Source organism: Falco cherrug, chromosome 4 (genome assembly GCF_023634085.1).
Source record: "Falco cherrug isolate bFalChe1 chromosome 4, bFalChe1.pri, whole genome shotgun sequence".
NCBI lineage: Eukaryota > Metazoa > Chordata > Aves > Falconiformes > Falconidae > Falco > Falco cherrug.
This window is the reverse complement of record NC_073700.1, coordinates 25,423,059-25,441,707: the sequence shown is the minus strand read 5'-3', so window position 1 is coordinate 25,441,707 and position 18,649 is coordinate 25,423,059. Positions and strand designations below refer to the sequence as shown.

The window sequence follows — 18,649 nt, the reverse complement described above, 5'->3', positions numbered from 1 at the left end:
TTGACTTAATTTATAGCATTAAATTGAAAAGGGGAAAAGGATGAAACACTTTCTTTTTTTTTTTACTTTCTTTAGAACAGTCTCACTGATTACTCCAATTTCAAAAAGTGAAGTTAAAAGCTTTCCTGCAAAATGTTTTGCTTTATTGAAAGACAGCTGTTGCCAATAAAGAAAAAAGCTCCAGGGAGAAAAAAAAAAATCCAGATAAAAAGTTGAGAGCGAAGATAAAGATGCACAGCAAAACTACCCATTGTATGCGTAAGCAACTCCTTCACCTGATATTTTGGAGGCAGAAAACTTGTATGGGTTCAAGAGGGAATGGAACGAAGTAATGAAAGGCCATAGTAGTTGTAACTGTCACATTTGGTGCAGAAGTCCCTGCTCCATGACAGAATGGAGACTGAGTGGGCTTTCCTGGGAAGATGTCCCTGGTTGGCTAGCTGCCCCACTCGTCCCAAGATAGTGCTGCTGGCTGCTGTTGGAGGCAGGGCTGAGTGGTGAGAGGCAATGTGGAGCAGCTGTTCCCAGCAGCAGCTCTCTGAGTGTGTTAAGGTGTTGCCTTGCACTGTCCTAAGCTGCATTACTAGATCCTTGTTGGAAAATTATGATTGCTTTGTCATAAACAGTTTCATTTTTAACTTTGTGGGGCTTTTTTGAGACAACATTCTGCTTGCAGAAGTAAGTATCACCAGTCAATGTAGTAGGAAAGGAGTCTTTGGAAATCAAACATACCTGTCTGGCTGCGGCCGAGCATAACTCCAGTGTGAGGTGGATCCAGACTGCCTGGAGGGCCCTGTAGTTTATGGGCAGGCTGGATGCACCCAGGCTGGGCTGGCCCTGGGTGAGGTGCTGCCCAGAAGTGCTGAGGCCAGCCCCAGCAGTGCCTCCTGTGCTGTCTGCAGGCCGCTCTACGTCACCGTGGTGTACCAGGGCAAGTGCTCTCACTGCATGCGCATCGGAGTGGCAGTGCCCATCTCTGGAACGGTGGCCAGGCTGCGGGAAGCTGTCTCCTCAGAAACGAAGATACCCACAGAGCAGGTAATGGGGCTTGTCTCATCACCCGTGTGCTCTCCCTTCAGCCGGAGGGAGCACGGAGGCTTTTGTTCTATGCTGAATATGTAGGAATTGAAATTTGCTGCCCATGACTGAATGGGGGAACCAAAAAGATCATGTTTTCCCTGTGCATTGGCTTTTTGAAACCTAGGGATGTTGGGATAGCTATCAGTGGTGTGTGCAGACCTTCTGCCTGATCACACAGTGATTTGTGCATGCTGGCAGCAAGGAAACTTGGCGCCTATGGGGAGTTCCTCTGTAGGAAGAGCTTCAGGAAAGCTGTCAGATCCCACCAAAACCTCTCCATGTGCTGCCTTTACCCCAGCTTCTCTTTTATGGCAGTCCTTTTCCTTCTTCCTTGCTCCTGGCCAATTCCAGGATGTTTTGAGGAATGCTAAACCCTTAGCAGGAAAACCCCTGTTGAGAGGCAGGGCAGCTCAGCTGGACGAAGCACAGGTGGTTTAATGGATTCTGGGTTGCTTCTGCTGACTCTAGATCGTGCTGACGGAGATGTACTATGATGGTTTTCATCGTTCCTTCTGTGATACTGATGACCTGGACACCATTCATGAAAGCGATTGCATTTTTGCCTTTGAGACCCCAGAGATATTTAGGCCTGAGGGTATCCTCAGTCAGAGAGGTAAGTCGATAACTCTGCTTAATGCCCACCTCAGGAGACTAGGTGAGGGAGGCTTGTTTTGGGAAAGGGTATACTTGAGAGTAAAAGTCCCACAAGTAGTTGATGTTCTGGTGTATTGATTTCAACTCTGACTTTGTCCAGACACGTTTTAGCAGACTTAATGGTGTTGTCAGCCAGCAGGTTATCAAGAAGTGATGTACATTCCTTTCTTCCTCTTCTCAGGGCTGATTCTGCAGGCCAGGCTAGCTTAATGTGAAATCTGTTGTCGGGCTTAATTTAAAGACCTGCTGGGGACTGGTGAAGCAACAAAATTGTGTTATTTAAAATCAGATTGCCAGTGATGAATAAACAGTCTCAGGAATGAACAAACACTTTCTCTTTCAAAGCTCAGAACCCTCAGCTTCTCTGCGTCTCCTTCTCAGTGAAAGGGAATAATTGCATCCTGGGTAGATGGAGCATCATCAAACGCAAATTTTATTATTGGAAGTAACAAGTTGGGTTTCTGTCACTTTAGCTTTTCTGGCAGGCATACAAAGCTGTGAGTGCTTGTACAAATTGCTGTGAAAAATCAGTTAGGTGAGCACTTGCATATAATTTCTTTCTGTAAAGAAATAGTCACTATGAAAAGTAATTGCTCTTTGAAGCCTTCATATGAGTCATAAAAATGGTCCTGATTCCATAGTGACCTGCTCCTCTGCAGCCGAAGGAGGGTTTCTTGAGGGGGCATCAGGGCACTCAAAGCAAATGACATAACAAAATGTTTCCTTTCTCCTAATTTTTCAGGAATACATGTGAACAATAACCTGAATAACTTGAAATGTGGCACTGAGCACTCCCGAACAATATCTTACTCTCAAGGAACAGTGAAGTCTGAAAAACTGGAACAGTCCTCTACTAAACCAGCAACGAATGACAAGATTGTCTTGCTGGTGTGTAACAGAGCGTGCACTGGACAGCAGAGCAAAAGGTGACTGGCTACTTCACAGTCAGAGTTACTTTTCTGGCTGCTTCCTTAATTGACCTGGGTTTTACTCAGTGTAGTGAAAACACGAAGTGAAGGAGCAACAGCTTGCATTCCTAGCTTGTATTAGGTGCTAAAGAACACATTGATCAAGAAACATTAATGAATGCAGCAAAATATTCCTAATTTCAGTGAACTTCAACTAGTTAAGTGTTACTAGAAAGTGGTGGATGCAGACCAGTTGGAAGGACATACCAGCTCTATGGAGCTCTCTGGTTTCAGAGAGCAGCAAGCATGCCTGACCAGATCCTGTGACATGTGGAAATTTTTACTTGGAGTGCAAACAGGGAGGGTGGGAAGTGGCAAAGGCATTTGTACCAGCCACACTGAGACCTGTCGCAGCTGCTGAAGTTTGTTTCACAAAAAGTTATACCAGAGGTCACAAAGCTTTGGAGCCTGAAGCAAGCTGCTTAAGGACAGACCAGGGATGCAGCCCCTTAACAAGAACCCTCCGCATGGGCAGCAGTAACAACATTTCCTTGAAGCATCTCTCCTCTGGAGACTAAATGCCTTGTTTCTGGGGAGTTTCATCCAAAGCATGCCAAGCTCCATAGGTGCCATGTGAGGAGGGTGACACTGTCAGAGTCAGGATCATATTTATGAACAGAGTAATCTTTTAATTGCTCTTTCCAATGCTTCTCCTTCCTGTAGGTTTGGCTTGCCCTTTGTGTTGCATTTGGAAAAAACAATTGCTTGGGATATTCTGCAGAAGGAAATTCTGGAGAAGATGCAGTATTTCCTGCGGCCTGCAGCTTGCATGCAGGTGAGGCAAATGGTTTGTCTGTTCTGAGACTTCCAGCTTTGTGGGATGTGAGCTAAAGGGGAAGCCAGTTACTTGGAGTGATAAACATGCTGCACATACTGAACTGATGGCTTCCCAATATTTCTTTGTGCAATAATGTCCAAGTCTGGTATTCTACATCCTTGGTGCTTTTGTCTACTTGCTGAAAGGTACAATTAAGATTAGACTGGTCAGGTGTAGAAATCGCATGCTTCATTTCCTTGCTTCCAGTAAATACTTGAGAGGTTAGTGCTGCACTGGAAATCCACGGTTTGGTGGTGTTTACCTAAAAGCAAAGATGAAACATTTGCTTAGTGACTGTGTGTTTCTGATGAGATCTCCCTCTGAGAGCAGAGGGGTGAAGAGGGGTGTCACCATAGAAGACTTGTTGGGTACAAAGCCTCAGTTGCTGTACCTCACACCTCTCTTAGCTGCTGCTTGTAGGCATCTTTGAGACCTTGTGCATTTGCTTTCTCATGTAAAACACACATTCTATGATAAAGTATGTTTTGACTGGTACTGAGAGCAGGTTTGCACACAGGTAAGTTGGTTTGAATTGTTGACATGGCTTCTACTCTCTGTCACAGGTTTGCCCCTTCAGTTTGCGAGTGGTCAGTGTTGTGGGCATAACGTACTTGCTACCTCAGGAGGAGCGACCCCTCTGCCATCCAACAGTGGAAAGGTGAGCTGGTCATCCTTCCCAGGAGTAGAGAGAAGTTTGTCAGCTGGGACCTCTGTGTGTAGCCATGCAGAAAGGGACAGTCTTGGTGTGGGTGTGTGGAATGGACTTTACGGGCCTAAGGAGCAGGGAAACGACTGTCCTCAAGAAGCTGTGTGAGGATTGCTCAGTTGTGTGTCATGCCATCTGGAGTATGTCCTTCTTGGAAATGGAGAACAGAATGAAAGTATTACTTCATTACTCCTCCCCCTCTTTTTTGCGTGACTGTTATTCTTTAGAAATCTTTGTAGATGTCTGTTCTGTAAATAAGTGTAGGTTTAATTACAGAACTAATGTACTTAATAAATGCAGTTTGCCAATATTGCCATGCTCTTTGCTGTATGAATTCCTTTTACTCCTTTGCACGCTTGAGCTGTGTGGGAACAGAGGAAGGATGAAGGGCTAGTGGAGAGAAGCTGTATCCATGTAAAAGACAACGTAGGCTTCAGATAGAAAGATGGTCTAACTTCTGTCTGCTCCTCTCTCTAGGGCATTGAAGTCATGTGGACAGGGGGGAACTGCTCATGTGAAGTTAGTGGTAGAATGGGACAAAGAAACTAAAGATTAGTAAGTATAAAGTGGAAAGCCTTCGAGTGTGTTCACCATCAGGAGTGATGCTTGTGGCTTGCGTGTGTGAATTGTGCACCCTTTGGCAAATGTGAGACCCATCAGAAACCCCACCCTGTGCCCTGCCCTGGCCTCTGTGCGCAGGGGCAGGCTGGGGCTGGGTACCCTAGACTTGCTCAGTGTCGGGAATCCTTTTCTCTCTATCCTGGGTTTTGCATTATGGAGCAGGTATCTTGCCTGTGGCTCCTTCCCCCACAAATCATATTTGTGTGAGAAAGTTTGTGGGCAGTGAGTAGCTTTTTCTGCCTGAGGTAAACTGGAGTGGGTGCCCACTGGAGCTGTTTACACCTCTGCTAGCTGTGCTGCCCTGTCAAGGATCTCTTGCCAGTCAGCTCTTGCTCACATGTAATGGGACAAATCCAGGAAAGACCTGTTGATTGTATGTTCAGAAAAGCCCCTCGGCAGCATGGGGAGCGGGTGGATGTGCTGGTAAATGTGTTGTCTCCCTGATGCAGCTTGTTTGTGAATACAGAAGAGGAGTATATTCCAGACTCTGAAAGCGTTCGCCAGCAGAGAGAGCTTCATCATCAACCTCAGACTTGCACTTTATCTCAGTGTTTCCAACTGTACACCAAAGAGGAACAGGTGGGGATAAGACTATACAGCAGCCAGGAACTGGAAGGTCTGGCTGGTCCATGTGCTGCATGAACTCCCATACCCAGCAGTGTAGCTGTTTTCTGCAAACACTGATGTGTTGATACAGGACAATAAATTTGTAACACAATGCTAGTTACCAGTCCTGCTAACAGAGTTTCTCTGCAGTGAGGAGAAAGTTTTGAGAGGTACTGCTTTTGGTTTTTTTGCCCCCCAGCTGTCGATATGAGAGCGCACTCCTCTATTCTGCAGTTTCCTCCCTGTGAAATAGTGATGTCTTTTTTTCTGGCATCCATTATAAAGGGTTAGAACAATGTGGCTTCTTCATGGGAATTTACTGATGTATCTTGGAGCAGGTCTATGTTTCCAAGGCTGAGCAGGGGTGGGGTGGGCTCAAGACCCACTGAGTGGGCCCCCCCAAGCAGCAGTGCAGAGACTGCTGAGCTCAGTTCTCCAGAAGCGTGGCTGCTCTCTTCCTCTAGATCTGCTCATGGTGTGAGGAGGTCGAAGTGACAGGAACAATAGTGTGCCACAAGGCAGACTAGAGATGGGTCTGATCTGGCCCTTGCCTGGAACTTGCAAGCAATCTGCATTTCTTTGCCAGAGGTCTCTAATCTGCTGTAAAATGGGATAGTCCTAGAGTTGGACTGTGGACCTTTGAGCTTTAATAATTTTGGAATCTCTCTTGTAGCTTCTTTCAGAGGTGAGGGAAAAATTGTTCGAAATTGCTTGACAGCTTAAAGCTCTCTAACTTCTGAGATTTCTGAGCACTGGGCTTTGGAGGGAAGCATGTTGCGTTTGTGTCTTTGAAAAGACATGTTGTCCTTGGTGGGCAATGAAAACCTTTGCAGTTTATAAGTCTGTGCCATTGGGACATAGGGAGGGAGAGGGTTTTCAGAGGACAGTAAGGTGTCAGAGATGAAATTCAAAGTACGTCTGTCGTCTTCCTGTTCTGATTCTTTCTTTGTTGCTGGTTTTCTTGTGAGAGTACTTTTATTCAGGCTGCCAAGCCTGCCTACTTCTTGCCTGTTTTTTCTTCTCTCCCACTTCAAAGGGATTGGAATTTATAAGGTCAGAATAGCTTCTCTGCACAAACAGCACTAGCTGAATTCTGTCTTGCAGTGAGAAGTGCCTCCTGCATGAGGTGCACGTGTCTACATGCTTGTCACTATTTTGAAAAGTGTCAGTGCGAACCTTGCATTTTCAATGAGCTTGATAAATGCTGGAGACAGATGGAATGCAGGGCCTGGGCCAGCAGAGGAACAGTGGTGTAGTCAAAGCTGCCTTGGAACAGGAAAACTAATACCCACTCATGCCTTTTCCTTGTAGCTTGCCCCAGATGATGCATGGCGATGCCCGCACTGCAAGCAGCTGCAGCAGGGTAGCATCACACTAAGCCTCTGGACCTTACCTGATGTTCTCATCATACATCTCAAAAGGTTTAGACAGGTAAGGATGTCTGCAGTGTTTCAGGAGGACTGCTTCTCAGCCAGGGAGTGACCTGACTAGACCACTTCTTCCAAAGCAGCTGTTCTGTCCTGTGCATTCTTCTGTGGGTTTTCGTTTTCCCCAGGCATGGTGGTCTTGCTGCCACTGCAGCTTATGCTGTTCTTCGTTTACACAGGAAGGAGACCGAAGGATGAAACTTCAAAACATGGTTAAATTCCCCCTGAGTGGCTTGGACATGACTCCTCATGTTGTTAAACGCAGTCAGAGCAGCTGGAGTCTGCCATCTCACTGGTCACCCTGGAGGAGGCCTTACGGTCTTGGAAGGGATCCTGAGGACTATATCTATGACCTGTATGCGGTTTGCAATCATCATGGCACCATGCAAGGGGGACACTATACAGGCAAGTAGCCTGCAATATTTACATATTTTGGATCCTTTCAGAAAGAAAACAGGGATATTTTTCTATTGAGTGTCTGTAACCTCATCTTTCTTGACAAAAGGACCTAACCCAACTAACAGGAGCTAGCTGTGTAATACTGGAGGGGTAGCTTTTGTGACTTTGAGGAATGGAACAATGCCTGTTGACCCCAGATGTCTTACTGTACATTTCTTTCTCTGCTATTTTTTTCCCCTTCAGAGTAATGTAACTGGCCTTTCATGTTTCAGAAATGCTCCTGGCCACTCAACACAGAACTTCTGTAGTTGCAAGAGGCTGGTACATGTAGGAAGCATTTGCACATTGCCTCTGTGCAGAGTCAATTTATGAACTCCTCTTTGATTGTTCCAGCAGCTTCCAGAGCAGCCAGATACGGAGTTGCTTTGTGGTTCTTGGAATCTGCTTGTATGACTTCACACAGCAGCCAGAAAAACGTGTGTGTCTGGTTTTGCCCTCTGATGTACATTTCTGGACTGTGTTGTCTTGGGTGGGCTCAGTCAGGAGGAGATTCACCAATGGAGGCAGACTGCCACAAGGAACAGAATGTGAGGTGAATGGAGCCACCCATTCTGTGTTCTGTTCTTAGCAGTAATGTTGGACAAAGAAAATCCTGAGATGCGAGCCGTTCATTGTATTTTGGTGGCCTCAGGCCCCCATCTTGCCAGTCAGACTGGAAAACAATGTGTTGTGTGAATATATCTGTTCCTTTCATCATCCTCCAAGTCCATCATAGCAGATAAGGTCATGTTTAAGTTATCATACAGCAAATCCGAGAGCAGCAGGAGTTAGGAAAGTCTAACAGCAATATATTTTCTCTCAGCATATTGTAAAAACTCGGTTGATGGCCAGTGGTACTGCTTTGATGACAGTGATGTTCAGCAACTTTCTGAAAACGAAGTCTGCAAGCAGACAGCTTATATTCTTTTCTACCAGAGACGCACAGCAATCCCGTCATGGTCTGCTAACAGCTCTGTTGCAGGTAAGCCCTGCTGGAATTGTCAAGGGGTGGTTGTGGGTTTCTCTCTCATGGATAGTTTGTCCTGAGGAATTTTCTGCCCAGCTCTGCTTAAGCCCCCACTTTTTGTCCCAGAGCTTGGTGAGGCCTGTCTGAGTCTGCTGCTGTGTATCAGAGGCCATGGGAAGCTCCCACTTCTTCTGTTTAAGGCTAGTTGTGGCAAAGAGGCTGTGGCAATGGGGGAACCCCCCTCCACCCCCATGAGTAATTCTGCTCAGAGCAGCCCTCGTCAAAGCTGTGACATAAAAGTGTGACTAGCTCATTCCCTCGAGCAGTGCTGATGGATAGGCAGCCAGCAGCTGAATGTGTCGGTTGAACCCAGAGTAAGCTGGAGGCAGATGCAGGCTTGATGCCTTGCCTTGGGAAAGGGAAGAATTAAAGGAAAGGACTTGCACTGTGCTTTTGCAGCAGCTCAAGGGCTGCCCTCTGCCTGCGTGCTCTTGTGCTGATACTGTTGATTCCCAGCATACTGGGACAAGTGTAGTTCTGTCTTCCACTTATGACCAAAACTATTTTGTAAGAGTAAAGGCTTACTGTCTCGGCAGTATCTGGACGCTGGCTCCGGGCTCTTAAGTGTCTATTGAAGCCAGTGCAGTGCAGTACGTGCCTGACTCTCAGTGGCCTTCCAAGGTTTCACATGTTCCACAGCTGCATGCCACTGGCCTGATGTCTGTGTTTGATTCTTGCAGGCTCCACAAGCTCCTCGCTCTGTGAGCACTGGGTTAGCCGTCTTCCTGGTAGCAAGCAGCCCAGCATTGCCTCGGCAGCATCATCACGGCGCACGTCTCTAGCTTCGCTCTCGGAATCGGTAGAGCTGACTGGGGAAAGAAGTGAAGATGATGGTGTGTATCAACACTGTAGTGTGTGTGGGATACTGGTCCATTAGTCTTTCAGTTACAAGATCCCTACTAAACCAGCTGTAAAATATGTAGTGACAAGGGGCAGTTACTCTAGCAGTTGGAGGAGGCAGGCGCTGTGTCGGTAGGAGCAGATGGGTTCTGGCACAGGTGACCTTTTCTCTGGTGTGGAAGGATGGAGAAGAGCAGGGCAAGAGCCTTTTAAAGCAAGGAAATACAGTCAATGAAACCTCTCAAGAACTCTTGTACTTATGTTTTTTCTGGGTTTCACTGCAGCACCTTTGCAGGGAGGCTGACATACTGCTGCAGCTTAGCATAGGTGCTAATTGTCTGCTGCTGTGCTGTAGACTGCTTCCAGGGAGGAGAGAAGTGAGTGCCCATAACCGGTCAGTTCCTAGCTTTGCCTGGCTCCTTCACCTAGTGCCTTATAACTTCTGAAAATGTGGAGCTTTGCAGGTCACTGAGCATTTTGAAGCGGGTATAGATGTCCCTGCAGCAGCATTGTGATAACCGTCAGACCTAGCATGTCTAAAATGCTTATTGTACTTTGTGTTTTTTAACACAAATACATTTATCTAAACAGGTAGGAAATCCTACTTTGCCTTTTACAGGATGGTATGTTAATACAGAAAAATGTATTTCTGGGAGCACAATCATAGGTGGTGAACTCACTGCTAGTTTCAAGGACTTCCAAGGTGCGGAACCTGTTTGGTCTCCTGCTGCTCAGGGATGAGAAGAAAATCTAGATTTTTCAGTTACAGGCTTCAGCAAGTTACTTCTGGGGGAACACTAGCAAATAGCATTTGTTGAATCTCTTACTCAGCTTTCACGCAAGAAGCTGTGTCTGCAGCAGGCATGAAGAGGTGTAGGCCTACAGTGTGGTGTAGGTGGGCTGTCTGACTGAGGGAAATGGCTTCTGTGGATGGATGGGATAAACCAGCTGCAGGCTTGGCTTGGCTTTCACCCTGAGGATGTTGCTTTCTTTCTCTGTAGGAGGATTTTCAACTCGGCCATTTGTAAGAAGTGTGCAGCGTCAGAGCTTGTCATCTAGATCTTCTGTTACCAGCCCACTGGCAGTGAGTGAAAATGGTGTCAGGCCCTCATGGTCACTCTCTGCAAAACTGCAGTTGCGCTCCAACTCTCCATCACGCTTCTCTGGAGATTCCCCTGTACATACATCTGCTTCCACCCTGGAGAAGATCGGGGAGGCTGCTGATGATAAAGTTTCCACTTCTTGCTTTGGCAGCCTGAGGAATCTCTCTAGTAGCTACTTGGAGCCCTGTGATGGCAGTCGGCGAGAGCACAGGACGGCTCGCAGAGCTCCTTTGGCTGTCATGGAAGGGGCATTCAGGGAAGAGTCTGTAAGGACATCTAGCTCAGATCTTTCAGATGGGTATGGTAAAAGCTCTGTGCAGCTAGACAGGAATCACCCTGCTTTGGACCCTTTTGATAACAACAATCAAATCGCCTTTGTTGATCAGAGTGATTCTGTGGACAGCTCTCCAGTCAAAGAGGTGAAAGCCCCTGCTGGGACAGGGCTGGCTGCAGAGAAGGCAGATGGCACCCCTAAGAAGGTTCACAGCTCCAAGGGAGTTTCTGAGCCAGAAAAAAGTTTGAGGAAGGGAAGGACAGTCTTATCTACCCAAGAGGCCAAAGTCTCTCACTCTTCTCCTCCACAAAAGAGTTCCCAGAAAGTTTCCCGATCTAGAAGTAAGACAGACTCCTCTAGGGCCAGTGGGCGACATGGATCTCCTGCTCCCACTCAGGCTAGGAGGGATCACAGCACGAAGCCTCTTGAGGTGGCTGTCCCATCAGCTCAACAGAAGCAAAAGTCAGGTGGTTCTCCGTCCTCCACAGCTGCCAAGAAAACCCCGTCAGGCTCATTGACTAAGGGCTCTTCTGCTGGGAAGAGCCGGACTTCAGACCGAAGCCTCAGCAGGGAGGGCTCAAAGATAAGTCTGGGTTCAGATAAAACAAGTGTTACCAGCAGTTCGAGAACGAGCTCCCCGCGGATAAGCCACTCTAGGAGTGACAGCAGGGCAGTAGACAGCAAGCATGTGCGGAGTTCCTCCATGGCCAACCTGCGGTCTCCAAATGTTGGTGTGCGTTCTGGTTTGAAGAGGGACAGCAAGTCTGAAGAGAAAGGATTGTCTTTCTTTAAGTCAGCCTTAAGGCAGAAGGAGACCCGAAGGTCAGCAGACTTGGGAAAGACAACAATGCTCTCAAAGAAGACAGGGAGTGGCAGTTCCAAGTCAGGCAGTAAAAATGTGCTGGAAGACAAATTGGAGAAAAGCGTTGTCCCACCAGCCTCTCAAACCAATGCCAACGTTACTGCAAAAGAAAAACTTGTCCCAAAAGATGCCACACCCAACAAACATTCTCTGCTATCCAGTCGCAAGTCCAAGTCTTCCCAGCTAGATCCCGGAGTCCAGTCTCCTCCTTCCAGTGGCAAGCAATCTGCTGACAAGCCACTGAAAAAATTACCTTCCAGCATGCAGGTGTCTGTACGGCCTTCTCTGGAACCTCAGTGAAATGCTGCAATCCAGGTGTCTTTTCTTCTGCTGAGAAGCTAATTTATTCTGAGCTCTTGTTTTTTTTGTTCATGTGCCTAATGTATGTTTTGAGGAGAAGTTAACTGCAAGTTGTTAAAGCGCCTTTTGATTCTGCCATCAAACCAAATAGCCACAGGCAGCCAGCACTGATGCAAGTAGTCTAGCTGGAGTCGTTGTTGAACGTGAATGCAGCAGTCCCATAGCACTTGTACAGGAGTCTCTTTATAGAAAATGCAACAACTTTCTTCAGATTCAGGGTTTGAAGTCTGAAACCCAGTTGTACTGACACTAGTGTGCTTTGTAGAGCTGTGAACTGATATTCCTTTGGTCTTGTTCCGAGCAGGCTGTGTCCATGTTGGTGTATGGCCTTGTTCTGAGCTGTGGAGGATGCGAAGGAAACTGGAAAGGAGAGACTGCCGCTTCTTTATGCTTTCTCTCAACTCCCTCTCCCTGCGCCCCTCCATTTTTCAAGCTTTCTAAAGGGCAATATTTCAACACTAATGTTGTTTCTCAGGTATATACTCAGCCAGTATAGGAGGGACTAGCATTAGTGGATGGACAGAAAAGTACCTGTGTGTCCATGTGTATGTCTGTCTGTGTAAAAGATTTCATTTTTGCATTCCAGCAGCAGAAAGTTTGCTTTATTTTTTCCCCATGAAATGTAACCTATGTATTTTGTTGCTATGTCTACAAAGAGTTTTACTCTGTCCATACCTAAGGCGACCTCTACCCTATCCTCTTTAATTACTTTCTCCCTTCTGAAACACTACACTAAACAACAGAAGAAATCCCTAAGCATCAACTGGTTGCCAGCTTGTACCTGTGAAAGTGCTAGGCAGGAGATGGTTGCAGTGCCGTAGGAGAGCTGTCTTCATGCACCTGAATGGCAGTGATGCTGTTCGGACCCCTGCTCACACTCCTGAGAAGAAGCATTTCCTAATGTGCTCAGATGCTTAATCGTAGTGGTGTGAATATAGCATCTGTTATTTATAGGAGTAATGCTTAGATAAGCCAAGTGTTGTCATGTCTTCTCTGCCTTCTCTGAGCATGCTTTGAACAAGCCTCTTCGTGTGGGTTGGAGGGGCTGTACCAAAATACTGCAGAGTTTTCACATTCTCCAGAGCACTGCTGCGTTCCTCCCTTTGGCATGCTTGTCACCTTCCCTGGCGGCTCTGGCTACCACATGTCTCTTGGCGAAATGATCCCCATTCTTGTTTGGATGACAGTCTCTATCAGGGTTAAAACACTACATCTAGTGATGTCTTTGTTTACATGCTCTTCTTACAGGGGAGATTCCTCAAGTTCTTTAAGATTCCTCTTAAAAGTTGGATTCCTGAAGTCCTTTTATACACATGTGGTGTAATTTTTTTTTAAATTTCATGAGGTTTTATTAATGTGCTGCATATCCTTTATGTACAGCAGCGATCTGTTGTAGGTCACAACGGGCAGCAGCTGGGCAGTGTGCTGGGTACGCTTGTCTTCTGAATTGAGGTCTTTGCCTGTCATACAGTCTTGTGTGGCAAAGCTTCTCCAGGCTTAGCTTGTGGACAGACATGTTTGTACATCTTTTCTGTCAACGTAACAAACAGCCCCCAGAGAAGTAGTGACTCTGAGCTAGTCTGTTCCACCTCCTGTCTTGAGCTGATGTGCTGGTGACCCTGCCAGAAACCTTGCCTCCAGGTCTGCCAGGCACATTAGGCTCCGTGATCACTTTTTATACTCTGCTCGCCACACATCTGCAGCAAGCTTTGGAGAGAAGTGTTCTGGTGGTAGCTGATACCGTGGAGAAAAGGCAGCGTGTGTGGAGCTGAGCTGGGGGTACCACAGAGCTCTGGTCAGTGTGACAGTGAGCCCACCTGCAGTATAACCCTCGCTCTGTCCCAGTGATGTTCTGCAGTACTTGCCTTCACGCAACCCAGCAGCAATGCCAGTAGCCTGCATGTTTTAACAATATGCTGGACTCTGTGCCCTGGACTATGTTTTTAAACCTGAACATGACCACCACCTTGATGTATTTCTTCTCCCGGGTATTGTTTCAGTCTCATTTATTGCAGCAACAAGAAGCAAAGATTGCATTACTTGCTTCTTAAGTGTATGACTTGGATTATTCTTGGATTATTTTTGTGTTATATCCAGCAGAGCAGATAAGACTTGCTTCACATTGTAGTACTTAAATTACTCCCTGAAATGCTGATGTTGAAGTATTTGTTTAAGGTTTTATCTGTATTAAGGTCTTGCACTGTGTTGGCTCTTCTCTTGTAACAACTCTTCTAGCAAGAATGTAATTCTGGTAGCTAGTGCTAACTTGGTTTGGTATCTTTTAATAGACAGAACCTAGTTTTCTGTGCATTTTACCATGGGACATTTGTGAAAGGTTATTTTTATCAAATGACGTTTTCTTTTCATGCCATCGTTCACTGAAGAAGTTTAAACTGGAAGCTGGTGTATGGTTTTTGAAGTAGTTTTGCTCCTCTATTGCATGCCTGGACTGAAGGAAATCTGAAGCGCTGTCCAAACTGGTGTTTTAGCTGATCGCCAGTTCAATATGTTTGCGTTTGGGGCATGAGAATGGTCATTAGAGCTCCCATTTGGACAAAATGGGAATGGGAGGTCCTGGTGTTCCAGCAGCTGATGTTAAAAGCAGTTGAACCTCTGCAATCCCATGATATGCAATGTAGCTCTTTTTCTGTGTATTCCCCATAATTCCTGGTGGAATTTTGTACCTGTCCCTCTGAAAACAGCAGCTCTGGTGGACAGGCTTCTTACTCTGCAAGTGAGCACGGGGTGGACAGAAGAGGCCATACTGATAGTATGTTTGCGTTGGAGCAGATGAGATGTTGGTCCTCTTTGGTGGGCTGCCAGCATGTGGTGTGTTTTCTGGCTCAGGAGGGCTTGACTTAGGGTGTCCTCAAGCAAATTGTTTTGACTTACAAGAGTGCGCTGTAGTTTGTGTTGTATATAGGGCACGCACCATGCAAAATGTGGAAAGTATGTCTGTGTAGGACCTGGAAAGTGCAGTCCCTCTTCTGTGGCAGTGTTGATTCTGTAACTGTGTAGTTTGGAAGGCAGCCGTTTGCTGCCCCTCTGCATCTCTGCTTTTTCTTGTCACAAATTTCCAGTAGTACGTGAACTTTGTTTTGCAGGAGAGGGTTGAAGGGGGTGGGTCCAGGAAACAACAATGTTCGTTGTGAGTATAAAACCAAGCCTCATTGCTGTTAAAGTCCTGGCTCCATCATTGATGTAAAGTAAATCTTTCTAAAACTGAACATAGGTTATTGCAGGCCCTACTTAAAGTGACCTGGGGAAAAGCAGCATCAGTCTTCTCTCCTTGCTTTAAAGCAGACTTATTTCTTAGCCCTTTCATGCATAAGAATTCCTGTCTGTGTGTATCGTGTTGTCCAGATGTAAGGATGTGGCACAGTACTAGGGAACACTCCAGAGAGGGCTCTTCCAAGTCCTAGATGCCAGTGCCACCTTGGGTTTGTGCATTGATCCTTAGGGCAGTGAAGGCTTTGAGGCTGTTCTGAAGCAGCCGGTTATATGTGGTCACCTCTTTCCTTAAAATTCATATTTGGCTTCAGAAGCACTTGTGCCTGTGGAGGAGGTGGGTTCTGCCATCTTCCAAAGGTCACCACTGGCCAGGGATCTCCGCCTGCCCCTGGGTGGTGGCATGTGGGGCCTGGAGGTCTTGTGGATGGGCATGGGACTGGGACAAGAGTGGCTTCTGTCCAGGTCTGCTTTGCTCAGTCGCACACAGCCATGGCGCGTGTGCCCGTGGTGTGGCTGCCTATGGGGTGAGCTGTCCTGGCTTGGGGGCGCTGGGGTCTGGGACCCCACTGCTGATCCCCTGGAAGCAGAGGTGTACAGGGCAGCCTCACGCTGGTGAGAAATGCCTGGAAAGGGGAAGGTCCAGCATGGTCCCTGTTCCCAAACAGCCAAGCGAGCCCCAGGGGAAAGCAGGCGAAGGGTTTTACGATGTTTCAAATCAACTTTGAGTTGAACTCACCTGCATCGGCCACGTGTAACTCATATTTCACACCCCATCCCCAGTCTGACACTTGCTTCTGTTCCTGGAATCAGCCCTCTGGGTGCAGGAAAGCAGCGCCTTCATTCCAGTGCTAGATTCCTGCTGGAGTCACCTAAAGAATTTTTTTTTCTACACTTTTTGGGCTGTGTCTTTTGGATAGTGTTTAGTAGTATACAAATTATAAGCACATTTTCAACGACGTGTATTAAAGAGGCACCTTTTATTTGTATTAATCACATTTGATAGACAATTTGGTGCCTGCAGTTCTCTGTAACTTGTAAGTGTCTCACTTTGGGTGTATAAATTGTTAACCCTTTCAAACTTATCAAATATGGCTAAATAATAAAAAAAAAAGATGCTTAGGATAGAAAACTAGCAGCTTAATTACAGTACACTTATTCTACTGTAAGTGCCCTCATCAGTCTTAGCTGCAGGGTTGTTTGCTTTCCAAAGCTGAAACTTGAGTATGATCAACTCTTTTTTTCCTCAGTAATAAAGGCAGTTTTGCATGGCAGTTCTCTTGCTGTACCCAAATGCATGCACTTACTAACTATGCAAACATCTAATACAAACCATAGACCGTGCTTTCCGTATCAGAAGCTGCTAGGTAGACTCCGGAGCACTGCTTTGAGTCTGTACTTCTGTTTCTTGGTGCAGCTGCGTGTCAGCACATAGGAGCATGTCCCTGGGTTCCTGCTTTGTTTGCACATCTTTGATTCTTTTCTTTGCAGAATTCTGCATTACTGACAAGGCTGGAGTGTAGCATAATGTCAAAGGGATCTGAAATGTTGAAATGAGAACAAACTGGTTTTCTGTATTGTATTGTTTTTTCTTTTTTTTTGACAGGGAAAACCTGATCAGTGTTTTGTACTTAGCCTGCCATTTTCCATGTAACTTTAATGACATGTTCTACATTGTGAGAAGAGGCAGTCACCTGTAGCTGTACAAGCACTCAAAAAAAAAAAAAAAAAAAAAAAGGAGTTTTTGTTGAATTTCCGTGCTAAGGGAGCGGTTTCCAGTTGTCAGTGTGCTGCCCATACTGATAATGGGGCTTCTGCCTGCCTTCCCAGGAAGAGCTGTGCTGGGCCTCAGCTGCCCATGGTGGTGGCTGTACTTCTGATTTGCACCCCAAAACAGTGGTGGTGTTTGAGCTATGCTCCTGTTCGACTGCAGATCCCGCCGGGGTGGCTGTGTGCCCAGCGCGGGGCCAGCTGGGGTCGTAGCCCGTGGGGCAGAGCGGGCAGCTGATGGGGGCAAGGTCTCGTGAGCCGCACTTTTGGGTGGCAAGAAGTGTGGGTCCTGGGGTTCCTCCTGGGCTGCCTGGCTGTGCCCCTGCGGGACACTGCCTCACAGCACCCTCCTCTTCGCAGGGCACCGCTCTGAGCAGCGGCTGGGTGTCAGGCAGGTTCCTGGCCCTGCTCCTGCTGTGGGCTTTATGCCTGTCCCCCTCAGTCAGCTGGCACGGAGAGGGTTTGGAAATGACATTCCAAATAATTTTATTGCCATTATCTTTTTTTTCTTTTGGTATCTCTGTCATTTGCCTACTAATCCAAAATAATTTGGCGGTATCTAATGTTGTCTGCGGAGGGAACTGAAATTTAGTTTTAATCTGTGGTGAGATGAAAGTACTATATGGTTTTCTTAACAAAAGCACCGTAAAGCATTTCCTATTAGGAGCTTTATTTTGTAAAATAAAAGTACCTGAAGACTTGTATGTTATCTATATTAGGTCTAAAGGTTTAGGGAGTCTTCTATTTTTTTAAAGGCGATAGCACTCAATTTATCTGCAAATAGTGTTTTTTAAAAGACACAGATTAAAACTAAGTATAAACACAAATTCTGTTTCACTCTAGGCCCTGCAGCACAAACGCGCTGCAAGAAAGGTAGTGTTAGGTTTGTATGGCATTTGTGCAGTGCAATAAGAAACAATTTTTAGGTGCTACATTGCCTTGGGTAGGGTGACACAAGGGAATACAGGCTACAAGTGGCTAGATTATTTTCTTGTGGCCTTCCAAGTATTAATTTGTACAGATTTGCTCACCAACTGTGCCTCACCATTGGTTAAAATTGAATTTTAAGTCCTGTTGCAAATGCAGTTTCTCTTCTGGACACAATGTCAGATTTTACACTGGAATATCTACAGTTCTAAAAACTGCATGTCACATCACTGTACACTGATACTGGGACGTGGGGCTTGCCCACACCTTTGATATTCTCTTCTGTATTTTAATGTTTTTGAACTGTACAGTAATCTGGAAAGCAGGCTGTCTTTACTTGGGATTGAACATTGTACCATAAATTTTAAATTATTTGAGAACAAGTGCATGAGACTGTGTCAATGCCTTTTATTATTTATTTGTATGTTTTATTATTCAAGGTGTATGCACTTTTAATATGCAGAATTTATATTTTTATGTTAAAAATCATTTTCTTTCAGAAAGAAGAGTTTGAATATGAGGAATTGGATTTAAGTGCAAAAAGGGGAATATGTAATAAAATACAATAAATTTATTACTAGGCATCCTGCCTGAGTGAGCGTTTTTCCAGGTCCACAGCAGCGGCAGCACACCCCGCTGCTCCAGCCTCGCCGTGTTCCCTCCCCTGCTCGCAGGACGTGCTGCCCTGCCTGCTCCCACTGCTGGGCACTGGGCTGTGCGCTCCCGGGTGCCACATACCCCGTGGGGCTTGCTCAGGGACCCCCTTTTTTTTTTCTTCATTTGGGTTTGTATCAGCCTCTTGGAGTTGAGCAGCATCAAAGCTGCAGGTCCTGGCGTGCATGCTGGCTGCTGCTGCTGTGTGCCGCCTGGCATGGGACACACGCCCCTGCAGAAGGGAAGTGTACCCTGGGGACAGGGTCCTGCCACTCTGACCCCTCCAC

At 46.4% G+C, this 18,649-nt stretch overlaps 1 protein-coding gene across 1 annotated transcript in view; it reads left to right on the top strand.

The window, feature by feature from the left end:
* Positions 1-18,292, top strand: part of USP31 (ubiquitin specific peptidase 31) — a 34,303-nt gene extending 16,011 nt beyond the window's left edge. The window contains exons 5-16 of the mRNA XM_055708446.1: positions 903-1,038; positions 1,549-1,693; positions 2,477-2,660; positions 3,366-3,477; positions 4,083-4,177; positions 4,703-4,780; positions 5,296-5,425; positions 6,764-6,883; positions 7,059-7,284; positions 8,141-8,299; positions 9,025-9,177; positions 10,186-18,292. Coding sequence (XP_055564421.1) covers positions 903-1,038; positions 1,549-1,693; positions 2,477-2,660; positions 3,366-3,477; positions 4,083-4,177; positions 4,703-4,780; positions 5,296-5,425; positions 6,764-6,883; positions 7,059-7,284; positions 8,141-8,299; positions 9,025-9,177; positions 10,186-11,723 — 3,076 coding nt within the window. The 3' untranslated portion in view covers positions 11,724-18,292. The remainder of the gene's footprint in view (positions 1-902; positions 1,039-1,548; positions 1,694-2,476; positions 2,661-3,365; positions 3,478-4,082; positions 4,178-4,702; positions 4,781-5,295; positions 5,426-6,763; positions 6,884-7,058; positions 7,285-8,140; positions 8,300-9,024; positions 9,178-10,185) is intronic.
* Positions 18,293-18,649: the final 357 nt, after the last annotated feature.